The sequence below is a fragment of the Pyrus communis genome, chromosome 15, assembly GCF_963583255.1.
Source record: "Pyrus communis chromosome 15, drPyrComm1.1, whole genome shotgun sequence".
Taxonomy (NCBI): domain Eukaryota; kingdom Viridiplantae; phylum Streptophyta; class Magnoliopsida; order Rosales; family Rosaceae; genus Pyrus; species Pyrus communis.
This window is the reverse complement of record NC_084817.1, coordinates 11,386,229-11,407,817: the sequence shown is the minus strand read 5'-3', so window position 1 is coordinate 11,407,817 and position 21,589 is coordinate 11,386,229. Positions and strand designations below refer to the sequence as shown.

General features: G+C 36.5%; 1 protein-coding gene and 1 pseudogene across 1 annotated transcript; one reads left to right on the top strand and one right to left on the bottom strand.

Moving 5' to 3' along the window:
- Nucleotides 1–546: 546 nt before the first annotated feature.
- On the top strand, nucleotides 547–6,870 carry LOC137717807 (PX domain-containing protein EREL1-like; annotated as a pseudogene).
- Nucleotides 6,871–7,056: 186 nt separating this feature from the next.
- On the bottom strand, nucleotides 7,057–10,893 carry LOC137717808 (adenine phosphoribosyltransferase 5-like). The gene is made up of 7 exons (XM_068457293.1): nucleotides 10,545–10,893; nucleotides 10,275–10,385; nucleotides 8,803–8,895; nucleotides 8,202–8,351; nucleotides 8,030–8,088; nucleotides 7,552–7,617; nucleotides 7,057–7,313 (listed from the first exon to the last, which is right to left on the bottom strand). Exons 1-7 carry the CDS (start codon nucleotides 10,633–10,635, stop codon nucleotides 7,239–7,241), a joined length of 645 nt encoding a protein of 214 aa, XP_068313394.1. The 5' UTR covers nucleotides 10,636–10,893; the 3' UTR covers nucleotides 7,057–7,238.
- Nucleotides 10,894–21,589: the final 10,696 nt, after the last annotated feature.

Sequence of the window (21,589 nt, the reverse complement as noted above, 5' to 3'; positions counted from 1 at the left end):
GCTTTAGCAAGACCTTGCAACGCATGATGTTTTCACAACTTTATGTTGTGTCGTGTTCATCTAGGTAAAAATTGGATCAATTTGAACATGGTTAATTAAGTCAATGTACGGAAAATTCCAAACACAACACGACTTGCCTTCAACCTTCTAAAACGCATCATTAACAACTCCAACTATTATCGACACAAGCATTAAAGCTCATTCATAAATTCAAAACTTATTATGCGTGTGTTTGTTATGTTATCAGGTCGTACATAATTTCGTAATTTCGTCAAATTCTAATTGCAACGATTCAAACGAGCCAATATTTATTATGGGCCATGAGGCCCATGACAATCCTTAATGCCGAAGCAAATGGTCCAAAATAGGCATCCTGCTGCCTTCTCTGTCGCCGGCTCCCCGCCGTGTAGCTCAATGCAATTGCAAAGGAAGACAGAATTTAGGTAGGACTGGTTTAAGATTACCCAATAAACAATTAAAAAATTATTAATTTTCCAAAAATTAAAGAAAATTAAAGAAAATTAAAGAAAATTAAAATAAAAAAAGGGTAGAGTGCGTGGGATCGGTGGAAACGAATACCGACAGACTCGGAGAAAGTAGAGAGAGAAGACTTGGCAACGCCCATTCACCTGCTAACTGCGCCATCGCTTCTGGAGTGACGACGAAGCAGAGCAATGGAGGCTTTGCGGAGGCCACGTCTCCGTTGTGTTTGGTGAAATGAGCATCAATTCTCCTCGGCTGGTTCGCCCGATCCGATAGCCAAACCCTAGCTCTCTCCGTCTCACCTTTCCCCATTTGTTGAGAGAGGTGGGCGATGATCGATTTCGATTGTTAGAGAGAGAAAGAGATAGGGAGTTTTAGAGAGAGAGAGAGATAATTGTAGGAAGATCGGAAAATGCAGAGACGGAGTCCGCCGAAGCACAGGCACGATGGGACTTCGCCGCTGCCGCTTGGGATGGATTGGAGTCCTCCTCCTCGAAAATGGGTTCGTCTGCTTCCGCTCTCTCCCAATTCCAATTATTTCAAGTTCCTAACTTTGGAAATTGTCTAAGTGAAACTCATTACTTTCTAATTTAAGCCTGTATTTATTATTAGTTCGATTACGATTTTCGTATAATCCATCAGTTAATCAGTTATGGAGGTTACATTCACTTCCTAGGGTTTAGCTTGGTTTCAGCGTGCACTCACATTCTCTTGTTAGTTGCAACTTCTACTTAAAATTACGATTTTACGAGTATCATTTTTTTTCGCAATTGGCTCAAGATTATCGCATAACCACTAGGAATGATAACAATGTAATCTGCAGAGGAAGTTAAGCTGGATCTACTCTTCAATCATCATGTTACCGAAAGAAGAAGATGCATTTTGGGATACGCAACCTCTTCAATGAAAAGAACAAAATTGACCTTTTCTTATGAACAATTCACATTTGTGTTCCCATATGCGGATAAGCTCGTTGCATTGTTCTTTCCTGCCACAGTGGCTTTTTATATGTTGCCAATCATAGTTACTCACTGGGTATCTGTCTAATTCAAAGGGCTGACGTTCTTATTGCAGAATGGACAGGACACAGTCTGGCCACATGATCCTCGCACAGGATGGAGTTATTGTGTCGCTATACCTTCGTGGGTTGCACTTCCAAAATCAAGAAATTCCGATCCCGTAGTGGTACTCAAATTGAATGACTCTCCAGTGTTTATCTGTTCCCAGGGTTAGATGTTGTTTTATATTATCTTTTAGGACTAAGTACAATTAGGAAATCTATATCCATGGTTGAATTTTCCATGTGTGAATCTTTTAGTATCTCCTGTTGTTGCCTTGCTCGGTCGGTTAGTCGGTCCACAAGTAAATCAAATATGTTATTGGAACGTCATGGTCTTTAGGGTTCTGCAATGTCATGGTTGCTATTGTGGTCAATTTGTTGAATAGAATGTTTAAGGTGATCCTGTATGTGCATTTTTGTTTCTTGTGGGACATAGAAAGTCTTCCTTATATTACATTAAAATGTTTCAGACCATGCAATGTAATCACATGGTAATTTATGATTGTGACAAACTTGATGTCATTCAATAATAGTATAGATATTCTGTATGGCAATCAAGATTGAGATTTCTATTTGGATAAATCCAACTTTTTTCTGTTGAATTTGTGTAACTAATCTATAGATAATAGATTGATCATAGCCTTTGGTAAAATAAACATTTATACTACCTACATGCGCTGGTTATTTCAAGCTGATTGTATTTCGCATTTGTTCACCACCAGTCTTTTGAATGGGTTCTATTATAACATTTTAAGGGACAGTTCTACAGGGTTCAGGTTGGTGTACAATCACCGGAAGGTATTACAACTACAAGTGGGGTGTTAAGAAGATTTAATGATTTTCTGAAGTTATTTAGTGATGTAAGTGCTGACTTTGGATTGTCTGTAAAATAGGTATTTACTTTATGTTAGCATGGTAATTCATATGAAACAACAACTTGGTTATTCTCTAAGCACTGCTTGAGGAAACACATTGTTGAATTTTTTTTCCCTTTGTTAAACTAATCAAAGGACATTCTTAATATTCTTTTATTGTCTGTTACTTGTAGCTTAAAAGGGCATTTCCCAAGAAAAATCTCCCACCAACTCCATCCAAGGGACTTCTGCGAATGAAGAGCCGGGAACTGTTGGAAGAGGTAGGTAATGTGTTCTTTACTTTATCAGTTTAAAGTGTCGTTCAATGGAGGACAAGAAACTCACTCTAGTGTAGTTCATATTCTTAACAGGGGATGATTACCCTTAACCGGAAAGTGTAATTTTCAATTGCAACCTTCAAACATGTGTGTACTTGTACATATCTAAAAGGGTGATTAATATTCTTAAGAAGTTTCAGTTTTGTTGCAGAGAAGGTGTTCGTTGGAGGCTTGGGTGACAAAGCTGCTATCGGATATTGATATATCAAGAAGCATTGCAGTGGCATCCTTTCTTGAACTAGAGTCTGCAGCTAGATCTTGTACGTGACTGTCTTGTGCATGAGTGCTGTGACACATCCCTTTTTTTTGTGTTACACAGATTCCTTTTATAGAGTTTTAATGTATCAGTTCCTTGTCATAATACATCTCAGCATTCCAAGATGCAAGCCAAAACACTTCAGACTCAAGTTCACTTCAATCGCCTTCCTATTCTACCTTACCTGCCATTGTAGGGAGTTCATCAATCACATCAGATTATGGAAGTGATACTGCTTATGAGACTTCTGAGCTAGGAACCCCAAGGCTAGGAAGGGATGACGGTTCTGAAATTGGTATCGAAGATCTGGTATTGGATGAAGATTTAACAAGCCCAATAGAAAAGCTTGTGAAGTATGGCATGACCAATATTGATGAGGGACTTTTTATGGGACAAACTATACTAGAGCAGTTGGAAGGCCTTCCTAAGCATAAAGTAAATGCGGGACATGTCAATAATGTTGTAGGGAAAAATACATATAACGGAAATGCTTCTAAATCTTCAATTCTAGCTTGTAATGGAATGGAACTTTTCTCCGAGCCAGAGCGTAGTAAAGTATTCAACCATGCTCGCAAGCTCTCAAATGAAAGTGTGGGAAGTGATGCCAGTTCTCTAAGAGGTAGTGAAATGTCCAACTCTGGTGTTCCTAACTCATCTGGTGATGGTTCTCTTGACCTTCTCGGAGGTATTGAGGTTTCAAGTATTATGGAAATGCTTGGCAACACAGAGTTACAACCTTCAGGTGGCACTCAACTAGTTCTCCCATTAGATCAGCGAAACAAATTAAACAGGGTTCTCTTGACTATGCAGCGAAGACTAGTCACAGCAAAAACAGATATGGAAGATCTTATATCTAGACTAAATCAAGAAATAGCAGTGAAAGATTACCTTGCAACAAAGGTATGTCAAATTAAATTAATCATGCTCTTCGTGATGTCAATTGCTGGAATTATTTTTGTTTGGGCTGGAGAGCTATTTGATTGTATCTAATTTGATTATTTTTAACATGACATTTTTAAAAGACACAAAGAAGTACGTTTTCAATATTAGGGATGTCTAATAGGAGAAATAAGCCATTATAAATAACCTGGAAGAAAATGTTTTGTTTGTCCCGTGCCAAGACCACTTGAAAGCTTGCAATAAATTCTTGTTCCAAACTTTTCACTACGAAATAAATAACCAGTAATTTGGCAGTGACACAGTGTCAATATTCCAGAACAGAAACATATTTCATGTATAGATTACTTCACCCTTACCTCCAGGGCCCAAACCCTTGCAGTTGCATTTCCGAGGCTTAATTGACAAAAATATTTGTTTTTCCCACTCAGTGATGAAGAAAATTCACGAAATTGAATTGTTTACTTAGTTTTTATGCTTGTTTTACATAGACCTAATTATGGATTGTTGCATAAAGAAATTGTTGATAAAAACTACTTTACCTAAACCCGGTTATACGTTGTTAAAAAAAAATTTGTTGCTCAAATAGTTTGAAAAGATGGATTGGGATGAATTATGCATTGTAAATCTAATTGATTTTGGTGGAAGAAAGATGAGCGCAATAGCTGTGACACTTATGAAGTTATAGATGTTGATAAAAGCCAGTTACAGTTTGTTGGCTGAAAGAATTGGCTCACCATTTGGTTTTACAGAGGGAGTTCATAGACTAATTGATTGGATCACTACAGGTCAAGGATTTGGAAGTTGAACTTGAAACTACGAGACAAAAAAGTAAAGAGAACCTGCAGCAAGCTATTTTAATTGAGAGGGAAAGGTTTACTAAAATGCAGTGGGATATGGAGGAACTGCGGCGGAAGTCATTGGAAATGGAGTTGAAGTTGAAGTCGGAACAGGTTATTGTTCTTGAAGTTTGTCTTTTCTACTTTTATGTCTTTTCATATGTTGGGGTCAGTCTGTGTCCATCCTTTTTATTATCTGGATAGTTATATGCTATATATTAAATGCTGCCAGGATAAGAAGTCGTGTGCAGAGTCAACAAAAGATTCATCTGATCAAGAGAAAGAGATATTGCCGCAGGAGTTGGATCCGTACAAGGAGCAGCTTGAGAATTTGTCAAAGCGATATGAAGAGCTAGAAGCAAAATCTAAAGCAGATATAAAAGTTCTTGTTAAAGAAGTTAAATCCTTGCGCAGTTCTCAAGCAGGACTGAAACATGAACTTAATAAATCGCTGACGGAGAAATCTGAAGCTGAGGTATTTTGTCACTAGTCCAAAAGTATTGTTGCATTCTACTTTCTCAAACTAGTTCTTCTTAGGGTGTTGGGTTAAATTGATTCTGCTTTCTGTTATTGATCCAGATAATTGGTTTCCTTGTATTGGATTATAACTTCACTTATATTCCGCAATACACTGTTTTGGTCCAAATACTGATGCGTTGATAGAACAATTTGGCACATTATCATCTTGCTTTCAGAAAAAAATAAAAAATTTAATTGCTATGTAGATGACTAGGCAGAGAGTAATGTATTAGTTAGGTTTGATATTTTTCTTGTTTTCTTTTATTTTTCTATTTTTCAGAAGCTCCACCAACAGGAAAAACAAATGAGTAAGCTTGCAGAAAGTGCTAGAAAAAAATGGTTGCAAGAATGCAAAGTTCTTCATAAGCAGCTTCAAGAATGCAATTTCAATTTTCCTGTTGATGATTCTTCAATTCTACCAGAGTCTTCAGATTTGTTGGCTACTTCAGACAACCGTATTAGCCTCTTACTTTCAGAGGTACTTTCTATTTATTTCCCAGTTTCTTTTGTTTGCCGACTTTTATTTTCTGGCACATGGTCACATTATTCAACCCTTCCACATTTTGGCCCATCTTCAAGAAATTAAAATTAAACTTGTTTGTGCGAGAAACATAATATGCTGCACGTTCATATGTTTCTTGCTTCCACGATCAGTTGGAAACATATTTTTACGTATGGATGGCGCCATTTATTAACCTTTAAATTCTACTTTTCCTAAATGACTATATTTGAGGTGGTGCAATTCCATTTGAGTTTGAAGTAACTTTAAAGCATACTGATTTTTGGCTTACGCATTGTTCCCATTCTCGTAAACCGTCTGAAGTAACTTTGCAATAATTGATTAGGCACAACTCTTAGCTGAAGACAATGGAGCTACTGGTGAAGTTGACAACCTCGATGATGATACGAGGACAATAGACATTGAGTTGAGGAAGTTTCTGGCAGAATTTTTTTCTGAAAATGCTAGATTACGGAAGCAGGTGAACTCTCATATGTCGTGCTCGCAAAATGGATATCCAATCTACGAAAGACGAGGTCCCTGAAGACAACCTTCAATGATGGGTAAGTAGGAAGATGCAAGGATGAATATTGTAGATTTTTTTTTTTTTTGTTTTTTGTTTTTTTCCCTTAAAAGAAAAAAAGAAGAATAATTTGGCCACTCGCACCATCTGTTTCATGTATTTCTCGTTACGCATGACGCTTCAAGCTTGTGGTTACACATATACAAGTCTCAAGAAAGTTTGTGCACTCTCTGCTTTACCACAATGTTGTAGAGATGAAAGGAAATTATTAGTGAAAAACATGTTTCTCTTTTGTTTTGGCTTATAAATTTGAAATTGGCTCTGCTCTTTTCCGTTGTATGCGCGTGTAAGCGAATCATGATGTTGCCATGGTTATTGTACCTCAAGCTTTTCGGATGCCAGTCTGCGGGGAGTTTCACCTTAAAACATTGACTCTACGATTTTGCTGCTTGTCTTTTGGTATTGCTGCCTTTTGCAATTGTTGTTGCAGCTTTTCTTTCATTTTCCTTGGTTATAAATGGACATTCTAGGTTGTGATGTAAATTCTTCATCGATTTGTTAAAGTATCCAACTTTAGGTATTCATGACATGCTGAACGAACAAGGGGGATGATTTCGTCGCTTCAAAGATCACTTCCCGCACTCACTCTCATGCGTGAGAGTGAGTGCGGAAGGTTTTTCAAGGGGGAATCGTGAATAGTGATGGCACGCATCAGTTGAGGTCCATGTTTAGCTTCTTTCGCTGCCCTTTTAGAGCCTCTTTGCTTAGCAAAAGAAATGAGCATCAGAGATTTTAAATTGAACAATTTGCCATAATGCGGCGATGAAGGTTTCCTGTTTTAAGAATAAATCGATCTCTCGAAAATAACATTCGTCCATGAATTTTGTTCGAAATGGCTAATGTTACATAGCAATCTACACGAGACGCAGACGAGGGAATGATGAGCATTGAGCACGGGAACTCAGTCGCTCTAAACATTCACGGCCATTTGCTCGAGTGAAGCGCCATTGTTTCTGCAGTCAGCCCAAGCAGAACTCGAACAGATCTGCATGAATGAAAACAAATTAAACTAACTTGGAGAACTTGTAGGAGACAAGCACACTTGATGACCTAGCGAATAATGTCTGAACAGATAAGACAATGTTCGTACGGTCAAATTTCCCACGTGAAAAGGCATACTGATCACAATCGAGGGCAAGATTCATTATATGCCACAGAAGGGAAAACACAGACAACGAAATTTGAGTTGAAATTAAGGAGAAATGTGGAAGTACTAGTACTACCTCGTTATCTAACTCGCGTGGCTCCACAAGGATGTAGAGTGGCCTTCCATTAAGCCTGCACTGTCCCTGGAATGTCACAATCATCATTCATCAAGAGCAGCTCAACTGCACAGCACTTGAGATATCAAAAGACTTATGAGTGGCATGCACTCAATACACAACGATGCTTTCTAATTTGAACTACCCTGAATTTTTAGGTCAAGTTATGATGTTGGTCCCGAGAGTTTGGTACCTGTAGTTTTGTCTTTCGCAATTTTAGTCCCCTATTTATCAATGGTTGCAACTCAAGGACAATAATCTACCTTAACATTCGCCACTCGCGTAGGTCACTTGTCGAAAAACTGCAGTAATTACCATTGACAGGCCTACAACCGTGAAAATTGAAACTAGAGGTACTAAAGTGGAACTTCGGCCAAATTGCAAGGACTAGGATCGTAGTTTAGCGCAATTTTTAAGTTAATAAAATCTGAAACATTACCTTAACCTCAGGCAACCCAATAACGCATCCACATTCTACCACTTCAGCCCCGACACGTTCTAGAAGCACAGAAATTTGTTTTGGGATGATGTAAATTTCAAGCAGGGTAAACAAGCAGTTTAAGCGAGAAGATGAACGAGAAATATCAAAGGCCTCAAGAGCAACCACTCACCTAAAAGTCTTATTGCTGCTGACAAGGTCCCACCGGTAGCTATTAGATCATCAATTACCAATGCACGTTCGCCGGGCTGAACAGCACCGACGTGCATTTCTAGGCAATCAGTTCCGTACTCAAGCTCATACGCTTCTGAAATTACTTCTCCTAAATAAGCAGCATTGTTAAGTGAAGTTTAGCGTACGGGGAACATGAAAAATGCAAGGTACAAAATAGACGCTTCAGTGACAACCAAGACCTCACTCGCAAACATCCCGATATTGGAGTAAATTTTGCCTAAAATCGGTTGTATATCACAGGATGAGAGAGATAGACACCGGTTGTATACTGTGATAGGGAAGAAAAATAGCCAATGGGAATGCCACCCTAGTAAAAAAGGCCTTATCCTAAATGAAACTAAGCACTAACAATAGATAAAAGCACATGGGGGAAAACAACAGCCTAATCTAATCTAATAGACCTTTCATAGGCTCAAAGGACACCCACTTTATATAACTACTTCAAAAGTTGACTAAGGAGGACTGAGGCATGATTAAAAAAGTAATTAGCTCCTTCACATCAACAAACTGAGCATTAAGCTAATTAAAAGTAAGCATACCCGGCAACTTTCTAGGTTTACGTAAAGGGACAAACTTGGCACCAATTGCTAAAGCAATTGAAGGACCAAACATGAACCCTCTGGCTTCCACTCCTGCAGATTAATCATAAACAGAAGAATTATGAAAAGCAAACCACGAAAAAGAGTTTAATTATATAATAAAATTTCTAATCAGGGTTGTCGTTATCGTGCCACTATTTGGTAAACTATATCACCAGCTTGAAAAGAACAGTGAATGATTAAGGCCAACAATTGAGACAGTCCCACATTCAAAACACCTTTTTTTAGCAATGCCTGTTCATCTGTCATGAGGGTAGCAAAATGTTGAAAAACTTCCACTCGGAGTTAACCATCTACATCAATAGCTAGCTTTCTTCACTTACGTAAAGCGCTGACAAGAATGCAAGGTTTCAAGGAGCAAAAAGATATCTATGTGAGAAATTAGTACTCTACCTTTAACTCAGGAAACTTACTCTGGCAGTAATAACCGATACAAAAATGCTGCTCTTACCACATTTTTCATACAGCATTAGTACCGCCTCTCCAATACAGGTGGGACCTATCTCTATTTGAGAGGTGGTACAAATGTCGGAAATGCAGCATTAATCAAACCGAAATGATGATATCTGAAATGATGATTTTCTAATTTGACCCCCTTTTGGTAATCAACAGGATGGTCACACAATCACCAGCAACAGAAATTTCTCAATTGTTTTAGGATACATTTGAGGTTAATAGTTTATGGATCGAAATAGACGAAAAAAAAAAAAACAGAATCTCAAACAAATGAAAAAAAAAAAATCCTGAACATCAGAAAGAATGCAACTACAAAAATGTTTGCGAAGTGGTCAACGAATCTTCTATGCGTCCAAGCAACCAGAAAAATGCAGCAGTGTAGAAGAACGCAAATCGCTTATTATTGAAACGTAACACGACACAAAATTGAGTTTTTTTGTCGTGAACTTCTGTTATGCACCGAATTGTAAAGAAAAATGAAGTAATCTGCTCTGTTTTGAACTTGTGATCCCATTGCATTAGCCATAGATATAACTACTGAGGGGAATACATTGGGGAAAACTATTACACATTAAAAACAGGGGCCAAATTAGAAAATCGTAATTTGACTAAGATGAATGATGTATGATGATACCAAAAGAAAAAAGAAAAGACTTGCCAGATATGAAAAATCTTCAACGAAATCAGCAAGGATTGCAGCTCCAGAAAAATATTTCTCAAAACAATCAAAGGGGGAACAAAACAGTAAAACCCAAGTACCAAACGGCAACTCATATATTAACTAATTAAGCCCGCATTTTAATATCCACAACATTAACAAACCTTAAAAATTACTTCAAAAGATTGTATACAAACACACACACACACACACACACACACACACACACACACACACACACACATATATATATATATATATATATATATATATCTAGAGAGAGAGAGAGAGAGAGTACCGGCAACAACAGAGATGTCCATGTCTCTGTAGCGATCAACAAAAATGTCGACAACATGCTTGAAGGTCTTGTGATCAAGCAACAATGTTGTTATGTCTTGAAACATTATTCCTGAACACATTCATACATACCCAACACACAAACAAACATTAAAATACTAAACAAATACCCACACAAATCATCAAACTTCACAAAAACACTGACAATTCTACTTAAAAAAAAATTAAAATTAAAATTACCCAACAAAACAAGAAAAGCAAAAAATGGAACCTGGTTTTGGAAAGTGAGGCACAACCCTGATGGCCTCTGATATGGCTTGGAGCCTTGGGTCTCCTTTCAGTCCATTTTCTGCTGCAAACATTCTCTCTCTCTTTCTCTCTCTCTCTCTCTCTCTCTCTCTCTCTCTCTCTCTGGTTTCTCTCTCTGGTTTTTCTTTCTTTTTCTCTCTCAACAAATGCTTGAATGGAATGAATTTTGGTCCTTGGGTTGAAGAATCAATGGGTTTTGGGAGTTTCCCTCCTAAAAACTGACTGAAAGCCTTGAATCTATTTGCTTTGTTTCGTCTCTCTGTGTGTTGGTGTTGGTGTTGTTTGTGTTTGGAGTAATTGGTGGCTACTGGTTTTTTGTTTCTTCATTTATTATGTTGGCCAAACCACAGCACTTTGGAAGATACGTAGTGGAAGTTTGATGCTGACGCAGCTTTCATGCACGTGTGCTCCACGCTGCTTGCCTTTTCCCATAATTTTTCTTCGGAAAAAAAAAAAAGAAAAAGAAAAAGAAAAAGAAAAATCAAGGTCGAAACTTCAATATATTTTTACCACAGGAAATTTAATTTAAACATCATGCATGTGTTTGGTTTGCCACAATAAATGAAGGGTTGTGTTTGAAAGTAATTTTAAGTTTGTAGTTGATTGTACTGTGAGTCGAGGTTTTATTTGTTTTTGGTTGAAGTTTATTATTGATGACATGGATTCTTGAAAAGATTTTTGAATTCAATTAACAAATTTTGTAACAGATACAACTAATAATTTTGGTATGCTACTATACGATATCAATGTTATTAAGATTTTTCTTAAAAGTAGAACTCTTTACCATCTCATCTATTTGACACAATTTTTGTATTAATATTATAAAATAATGTGCTAAAAAAATAAAATGACAAAGGGTTTCATTCTAAATTAATTTATGTTGGCTATAACATTAAAAAGGAAAAATTGATAGGCCAACAAGTACAAATAAATTTATAAAGTTGTGTATTAATTCGTAAGGATGGAAACAACAAGAGAGAACGAGGGAAAAAAGGGAATCACGCGCCATAATTTGAAGTAGGAATCTGTAGAGTGTATCTAGCTACTTCACCTACGTTTTCCAAATTCAAGAAAAGAATGATTTTATGCCTCCATTTTATACTGTATTTGGAACTCGGGCTGATTTATATACGAGTTGGGATAATTTTAGAGAGATTAAATTTAAATATAAAATTTTATAAATTAGGAAAGTGTTATTGGCATTTTAAAAATCTCATTCTACACTCCTTATAAGTGTATTTTTATTTTATAATATAGAAAGTTTAAAGTGTAGAATAAAAATTTTAAAGTGTTAATAACAATTCTTATAAATTAAATAACATAATAATTAATAATTAAACTATTACGTTGATATTGATAAACGTGTCCATCATTCATTTGTGTTATAATATAAGTAAATATTATAAAGAATTTCTCTCTCTTCATATATCAACACTAGACAATGTTTCGGATAAAGAAAAAGAAAAATTAACGAAAAATGTTAGAAAACTTTGAGTTTTAACGATAAGGATAAAATAAAGAATAAAATAAATAGTATCAAGATTAACTTTTTAATGTAAAAATATAATTTTTCGTTAAAATGAACCGTTCCGAGAACTTTTCGTTAAAATTTCTTAAAAAAGAAAAAAAGTCATTAATGAGGCACACTTAATTTGACGGCCACGATCTTCCTCAAATCCCACCCTCCTCGCATGTTACTTTGCCCAATTTTTTCCTGCATGCACTTTTGTAAACAACGAGGTAGAGGGCATTATCGTCATTCCAAATAAATTGACGGCTACCTATACGCAGAGAATCCAGTGCAGGAGATTTTGCTAATTTTGGAGGTGGTCCCATGGAGAGATGTTTCAATGTGCCATGAACACGATATGCTATATCACATGTCATTATACAAATGATAAAATACTTCTGTTAAAAAATTAACAGCATAAAAAATAAACTTCCCACAACTTATATAATAACACGTGATGCACCTGTATTTTAATCACAATGAAAAATTTCTTGATCTTAAGGTGGTCCTGCACCCCCATCCTTTTTAATGCATGCTTACTTAGCTTTATCCAATCTAATTATGGTCTACACGTGACATTATCTTCCAAATTATGCACTAATTAGCCCTGTAAGCGAGCCACGCCATGAGATAGGGCAAATTTAATCCAGAATTCAAGCTAAGGTTAAAAGGCTGACTCATCTTATGCTTGCGAATGCTAACTTGAAGTGGGGCCAGCCCTTGACGAGAATGTCGACCACCAAAATGAGCCGAACGACTCTTCTTTGATCTGACAATTTTAATAATTGGACAGTTGGTTGATCCACCTATCTAGATTCAAACCTATTTAATTTTAAATTTAAAATTTTAAATACATTAAATCAAATGGCAGAGATCAATTATGATATATCTAACGGTAAAAAAAATTAACAGCCCAAAATTAAATCTAAAGGCTAAAACAATTGAAAAAAAACTTTTCATCAAAAGTCATCCAAAAACTTTATAAATACATGTTTCATGGTATCGGTTTAGTGAATTTTCAATTTTTATTGGAATCTAAATAGTTTTAGGTTGAAATGTTCATAAAAAAATAAATTATGATAATCTACGCAAATTTTATTATAAAAAAAAAGTCACTGAAAAAAAAATGTAGCCTAAATTCATTCTTTAATAATCTCGAACTAAAATTTTAACCCGAAACCATTGAAGAAGAAAAACTATTTTAGGGTTAAGAATTTTAGGTTTTAACTCAAGGGTTGAAGATAGTCTTAGTAGTAAATAGTAATAACCCCACTTGGACCACCCCTAAATGAATTATCCAGATAATTGGTATTAAAAAATTATTTTTTATGAAATAATATTTTATGTTTATTATTCGAAACTATAGTTTTTGGGTATAGATTTTTAACCAATTCAATAGTGTCATGTGTCCTGATCCTGTAAGAATTGTGTGAATAGATTTTCGATAAGTTTTTTAACCAATCCTATTGCGCCAAGTATCACTATCTGTTCAGAATCCTTGTGCATAGATGTTCGATAAGATTTTCAACCAATTACGACGTGCCACATGGCATTATTTACAACCTCATCCTTTTGTTTTCTGCTTATAAACTCTACATGCAACCTAAACTCACACACCAAAATCAAAATATGTTTGAATCCTTCTTATATTAAGTTCTTACAATGTCTTCTTTATGGACATTTGTAACATCCCACATCGCCCAAGGGAGTGGATCCTGTAAGCCTTATATGTATATTCTCATCTCTACCTAGCACAAGGCCTTTTGGGAGCTCACTGGCTTCGGGTTCCGTAGGAACTTCGAAGTTAAGCGAGTTTGCGCGAGAGCCATCCTAGGATGGATGACATACTGGGAAGTTCTCGTGTAAGTTCCCAGAAACAAAACTGTGAGGGTGTGGTAGGGGTCCATAGCAGACAATATTGTGCTACGGTGGAGTCGGGCTCGGGATGTGGTAGGGGCCCAGGCTGGGATGTGACAAGATTAATAGAAGTCAAAGAGAAAAAAAAAAAAAGAATTGTTCGATCTATAGGAGCGAAAAAATGAGTTGTTTGAAATGGAAGAGCAACACGATGAAGAATGAAGAAGATGACATGATGAAGCAAGAAGGAAGAGAGCCGCATATACTCGTCGTGCCGTGCAAGCTGGGGCTATAATCTCCAGACCCAGTCATTCCATGAACCTCAATAGAAAAAGGGAACAACGAGGTAAGAATGTCTTGGAAGATTACTATGTCCCAAATAGTGTCTACCTTGATACGTATGTTAGATGTCATTTTAGACTGCAACTGCATTTTTTCAACAAAATCATGATTGCTATTTGCAACCATGATTCCTACTTTGTGTAAAAGAATGATGTTTTTCTTGTCAAGGGTCTCCTACCTGAGCAAAAACTTACTATTGCCCTTTAGATGCTTGCATATAGGACATCTACAAACCAAGTGGATGAGATAGTGAGGATGAGAAAATTAGCAGTTCTAGAGTTCCTGATGAGGTTTTGCAATCAAAGCTATCTACACCAATGAGTACCCCCAGCAACCTACGATCACGGACTTGCAAAGGCTTATGAAGAAGGGACATGATTGGAAACATCGACTGTATGCACTGATAGTGGAAAAATAGTCTGAAGTTCGTGGCAAGGAGATTATGGAGACAGAAAAGAAACCAAAAATATTATTTTGGACTATGGCATATATGATACATAGACTTAGCATGCTTTTTTTTCCAATGTTCTAGGAGCTCAAAGTGCCTCAGTGTCCTTGGTCAATTCTCAGTGTCCAACGATGTGCTGTGAGGAAGAGCTCCTCAACTCACATATGCAATCAATGAAACCGTGTACTTGAGAGCGTACTACCTAGCAGACAACAAAACCCATGTGGATATCATTTATCAAAACAATATTTGCGTCCACAAAGTGTAAAGCAAAAAGACTTCGCAAGATGTCAAGAGGCGTGTAGGGGAAGGTCTTAATGACTAGGTGTTTGAAGCCTTAAGCAACCAGGTTTTTTTGGGTAGGGGCTGTGATTCTGTCAAGGGGCGATCCGTCAGGGAAAAGGGGCAGGGAAAAAGTAAAGAAAATTTGGCACTTGATTCTTGACCACAACATCTTACCCTAACGGTCAGGATTAGTTGAACCCTAAGATCGGTAGGGAATTGCTCCGGTGATGACTTTTGGGATTGGGGACCTACAAGTGGTACGGCATGATTTTGTTTATAATTAATTAACTACTCGTGGACGTGGTTACCATGAGGTTATGATGATGAAGCTTATCTTTATGGTGTCACATCTTGCTAATACCTAACCTCAACCAAATCTTCAACCTTAGTTATAGTAGAATATCAACTAGATTAAGATACTCAACAAATGTTTATTTCACTCTTACCTATAAAAAAGACACGTCCTTTGTTTGTTTGTATGAAATTGTTTGGGGGGGGGGGGGGGGGGGGGGGGGGGGTGGGGGGTTTATGATTGAACTGTAATGAATATTTAAGAGAAATGATAATTACACTTTTTTTAGTATTTCAGACGCTCTTGTTTATTTGTAATCATTGTTTTTATTTAATTTATTCTAATCATTGTTTTTATTTAATTTATTCAACTTGATAATAAAAAATCAAGAGGGTGATGTTAAAAAAACACCTCTCTTTTTTAAAAGGAGAAATGAAAAAACTATGTCCAACTATATAAGATAAAACATAAATTAATTATTGAAAAAATACTGTCCAACTGTTTAAGGTAAAAGTAAAACAAAATAAATAGATAAATCTCCTTCATGTGCTTCGTTCCCTCCTAATTCCTAATGTGATATAAACTAGCACTCAAATTAAACCTTATTGACAGTTATAGTAAAGATGTAAGTATGGATCGTTCTAGGCCCGAGGATTAGGAGGGATTGCTAATCTACTCTAAACTGACTTAAAAACACAAAACTAAACTTAAAAACATAAAACTAGGCTTGAAAACACTTAATTAGACTCAAAGAACTCAAAACAAACTAAAAAGACTCAAAACAGTACAAAACAAGCAAATTGACTCAAAACATAAACTAAAGAATGATTTAGACAAATTCTAACTTTAACTTGACTCAAACCACTAAAGGAAACAAACTAAAACATGTTCTAACTAAGTAAAACACGAAATATTAAAGGGGGGATTGTTTTTGACGATTTTAAAGTAAAAACAAGTAATTGCAGAAACAAACTGAGTTTAATACGAAATTGGGTGAATTAATGGGTGACAGGCTAGTAGAGGGTCCTTATCCACACATGACACACTTTCATACAAATTGATTTCCAATTGCTTTTCCAATAAACCATGAACCTCAACACCCCAGATTAACTGTGAACAGCACTAATTAACCCTCAGATTTCCCTCAAGTCATTGAATAGGATGGAATACGCATCGGCAACCAAATTATCCTTCAATAGTTCTCTACATGAACAACATAATAGAGATACAATCAAAGATCATTAAGCTTTGTGAAAATCATAAGCATTGACAAGGCATTCGTAATTATGAACAGCATGATACTCCTGCCAGGAATTTACTTAACACGATTGTGATTAGCAACCTCCACTACTTATGAATATAAGTTCATAACGATTAGGTGAAACTCCCTTATATTCTAGAATCAAATTCATGCATGCAAACTAAGTATGCATCCTTAATCAACATACAAGAATAAGTTATCAATCAAACAGTTAAGTAAATTCCATTCACGATTTATGAAATCATAACTGAAGGTAATCAATTCATATTGCAAATATAATCATGGTTTCAAAGTCTCCTTTAGCCAAAACAAAATTAGTTCCTTATGTTCACAGCAAAACAAAGAAAACTTAAATTAAACATTGAAAACAAAAGATGGATTACACCTGAAAACGTCCAACAATCCAACTTGAATGGCCAAAACGTCCAAGGCTGCTTCTCCTCTCTTTCTTCCTTGCTAGGCTGCGGCACAAGGGTGATTGTGTGTGGATTTGGGATGTGGTGTGTTATGGAAGAGTGGTGCGGATTTTGGTTAAAGGGTGGATGATTGAATGGTCAGGGCTTAGGGTCTTTTTGGTGCAGCAAACCTCTTTATTTATATGGGAAGGAAAAGGCATGGCTGGGAATTAAATTGGGAAAAAGTTTAAGACTCCAAATCCTCCAAGAAAAGGGTAACAAATCAGAATCCCAAGAGAAAAAGGGTAAGTGATATGCAGCAAGCCTAGAAAGAAAGGGGAATGTGACTTCCTTGCACGGCAAGGAAGGATTCCTTGTAGATTTGATGCGGCATCCCTCTTTGACTGGGATTAGGCTTCTAGAACTTATATTTATGTGTCCTAAATTAATTAGGAATCCCCTTTGTAGCTGGAACATAAGTAGGAAAAGATTAGGATTGACTAAGTCAAAATAAGTAGTTTGGCTCTTATTTCCTTCTTTGTAGTTGATTCCTTTTCTTCCAAGTCTTGAATTAATATCTTCCATCTCTTTAGCATATTCCTAGTCCTTCTTAAACTTCAATTTCGTCCATCCACCTTGACCCATGCATGTGCTATCCATTCCAAGCCCAAAACTGCTCTAAAATGCTCCAAATTGCCTTTTCTTGCCACTTTAGCCCTTTGGACCTACAAACACACGAAAATAGCTTAAAATACTAAAATAACTAGGAACTAACAACATAAATGCAAGGAATTAAACTAAATAAGTCACATAAATATGCTCTTATCAAATTCTCCCACACTTAGCTTTTGCTAGTCCTCGAGCAAAACAAAACAAACAAAACAAACAAGGCACGATCTAGACCTTCCACCATTTGCCTCAGGGATTTCCAATGAACATGACATATTAAAAATCACTACTCCCACAGATTTTAGCTCTCTTTACACTTAAGCAAACACTTAACCATAGTTACCACTCACTAGTTCGCATTTAATCAATTAAAACAACATTTTGAAAGTAGTAACATGCCTTAGAGAATTCACTCAATTCTTCACCAGGTTTACTTTCTATTTTCACACAAATTTTCTGACTACACTCTCTATACTAAGTATATGTGAGAAGATTGATGTAAACATGTAGACTAGAACTCACATATGTTATAACAAAGAAAGCATTTTCTGGAATTATTAATATGTCATGTATATGATCTTATGAAAGGAATGCTACTACTTAGAAGCGAGAACCAGGGATTCCATATGATCATACCAATTTCAAACTCCACATATTGAAACACATAACAATCAAGATAGAAGTCTAAGGGTTGTAACGAGGCTAAGGTATTGGCTAACAAAGAAAGGTAAAGGATAAACAAAGGTTCTTAAAGCAATAGGAAGCAAAGTAATGAAATAAACACTTAGAATTCACTTTTGAATGCAGAAATCAACTTTAAAAACCCATGGGAGATTCACACAAAACTTAGGGTCAAATTCAAACTCTTGGACCCTTTCTTCAACAACCAATACTTGTGAGCTCATTCTCACTTATTTCTCAACTCTTTTACTTTTCTTTTTCATGTTTTTTTTTCTTTTGCCGTGCCCTTTTACCTTCCCCCACACTTGTTTTTCTGCATAATGTCAATCAAAAGGAATTCCCTCTAAGTCATGCTCCACTATTATTTAAGAACAAGGTTATGGATAGTCCTAATCTAGGCTAGGTAAGGATAATGTGGCTAACAAAGAAAATAGGCTAATTAAGGCTTCACAAGGGTTAAACCTACAATACATATGCAAAGGGTCAGGCTTTTTGGCTCTGGTTTAACTAAACAACTTCATCTTATTGTATGTTATGCAATCAATATCATGCTTTGAATGAAACGGGTATGAGTTCTAGTATTTGGAACTATAATGATAAAAACGCATTCTACGTAGCAACCAAGCAAAGAAATAATGAGATCATGCAACGACTTTAGAAAACAAGAAATCACAGATTAATAACTCTCCAAACAAAGTTTAGGCTCAAGTCTCTCAGGGTTGTAGTGCTAGTTTGAGTTCCTTCCTTCAAACATGTTACAAAAACTGATTTTTTTCCTTTGTGATTACATGTGAATTTGTAAATGACAACTACAACTAAGCATAAACCAAAGAGCAAATCAAACTTCCATCCATGTTTGTAACTTTCTTTAATAGTCATGCAATTAAAAACCAAATCCTCATCATTGTGTTGGAAGGTACCCTAAAACACAAACAAACGCACAAAAACGACTCCAAAACGACTCTTTTTGGGTTTGTCCAAACTATTTTCGAATTTCTTTTCAAATTTTCGTATTTTCTGTTTAAGACACATTAAAACACTTCAAAACTCACTAAAAACACTTAAAAACAGTGAGTAACAACATTAGAAGTGATAGGTGATAGAATCCCACGAAAATCATGCAAAAACAACTTGTTTACTCCCCCACACTTAAACTAAACATTGTCCCCAATGTTTCAAACATAGACTAACACAAAAATCATCAAAACAACACAACTAATAAACATGACAAATATGCCAAAGTAAAAGCAATAAAGAGTAAGGGTTAAAGAACGCAAATCTGGTTGTGGATTGTTGGAGATTCCTAGGTCTTCTTTATTTGAATGCATGGGTTGCCTCCCAAGAAGCGCTTGCTTTAACGTCTTCCAGCCGGACGATACCTCTTTTTAAGCTTCATTGGAGCCCACGGCATGGAGGGGTATTTCCTCCACCACATGCTCCTTAAAAAGGTCGTAGTAAGGCTTCAAATGATGCCCATTCAACTTGAATTCTTGTCCGGTCTTTAAACTTTGAATTTGGACTGCACCATAAGGAAAAACATTAGTAACAACAAAAGGACCAGTCCATTTAGAACGTAACTTACCAGGAAACAATCGAAGGCGAGAGTTGAAAAGTAACACTTTCTACTTAATTGAGAATGTCTTGCTACGAATCATCTTGTCATGGAATGCCTTTGTTTTCTCCTTGTAAATTCGAGCATTCTCATAATCTTCATGCCTAATCTCTTCAAGTTCATTTAATTGAAGCTTCCTATGCACTCCAGCCGCATCTATGTCCATGTTGAATGTTTTGACAGCCCAATGTGCCTTGTGCTCTAATTCCACGGGAAGATGGCATGGTTTACCATAGATAAGCCGAAATGGGGACATTCCAATGGGTGTTTTGTAGGCCGTATGATATGCCCACAGTGCATCATCCAAACGTAAGCTCCAATCCTTTCTTGTTGGCCCAACGGTTTTCTCTAAAATCTGCTTGATTTCTCTATTCGAAACCTCAGCTTGCCCACTTGTTTGGGGATGATAAGGTGTTGAAACCTTATGCGTGACATTATACTTCTTGAGCAGCGCCTCAATGGTTTGATTACGAAAATGGGAACCTCCATCACTTATGAGCACTCTAGGCATCCCAAATCTAGAAGTGATATTAGTTTTAACAAAATCTACAGCCATTTTAGAATCCTTAGTACGGGTGGCTTTTGCTTCCACCCGTTTCAAATCATAATCAACTTCAAGCAAAATATAATTGAAACCATGTGAGGGAGGAAAAGGACCCATAAAATCAATGCCCCACACATCAAAAATTTTGACAGAAAGAATGGATGTTTGCGGCATTTGGTCTCTTTGACCTATGTTTCCTGTTATTTGGCAACGATCACATGTTATGCAAAATGTTCTAGCATCCTTAAATAAAGTAGGCCAATAAAATCCACATTCAAGAACCTTAAGTGTTGTCCTTTGGGTGCCAAAATGACCCTCATATGCATAAGTGTGATAAAAAGTTAAAATTGAATGAAATTCAGAATCCGGCACACCTACGTAGAATTTGATCAGGGCAATATTTCCACAAGTGTGGGTCATCCCACACATAAAATCATGCAGCCTTTTTGAATTTATCATGTTGGTGCTTGTTTAGGGTGCTTGGAACTTGTTTAGACACCAAATAATTCACTAAATCGGCATACCATGGTTCACTTACCTCAATGGATAGCAGTTGCTCATTTGGGAAGGCTTCTAGGATAGGTAGAGACTCTTCATTGTGCAAAAAATGACTCAAGTGGTCAGCCACCACGTTTTCACTTCCTTTCTTGTCTTTAATTTCGATATCGAACTCTTGGAGGAGAAACATCCAGCGAATTAGCCTTGGTTTGGCCTTTTTTTTAGTGAGTAAGTACTTCAACGCTGCATGGTCAGAATAAACAATAACTTTAGTGCCAAGTAAATAAGAATGAAACTTATCTAAAGCAAATGCAACTGCAAGAAGTTCTTTTTCAGTGGTGGAGTAGTTCAATTGAGCATCATTCAAGGTCCAAGATGCATAATAGATGACATGTGGCTGCTTGGTCTTCCTTTGGCCTACAATAGCTCCAATTGCATAATCTGAAGCATTGCACATGAGCTCAAAAGGAAGACTCCAATATGGTGGAACTATGATGAGGGCCGAAGTTAGCATCTCCTTGAGGTGTTTGAAGGCCTTCTCACATGCTTCATCGAACACAAATGGCACATCCTTTTGAAGGAGACAACAAAGAGGTTGGGATATCGTTAAAAA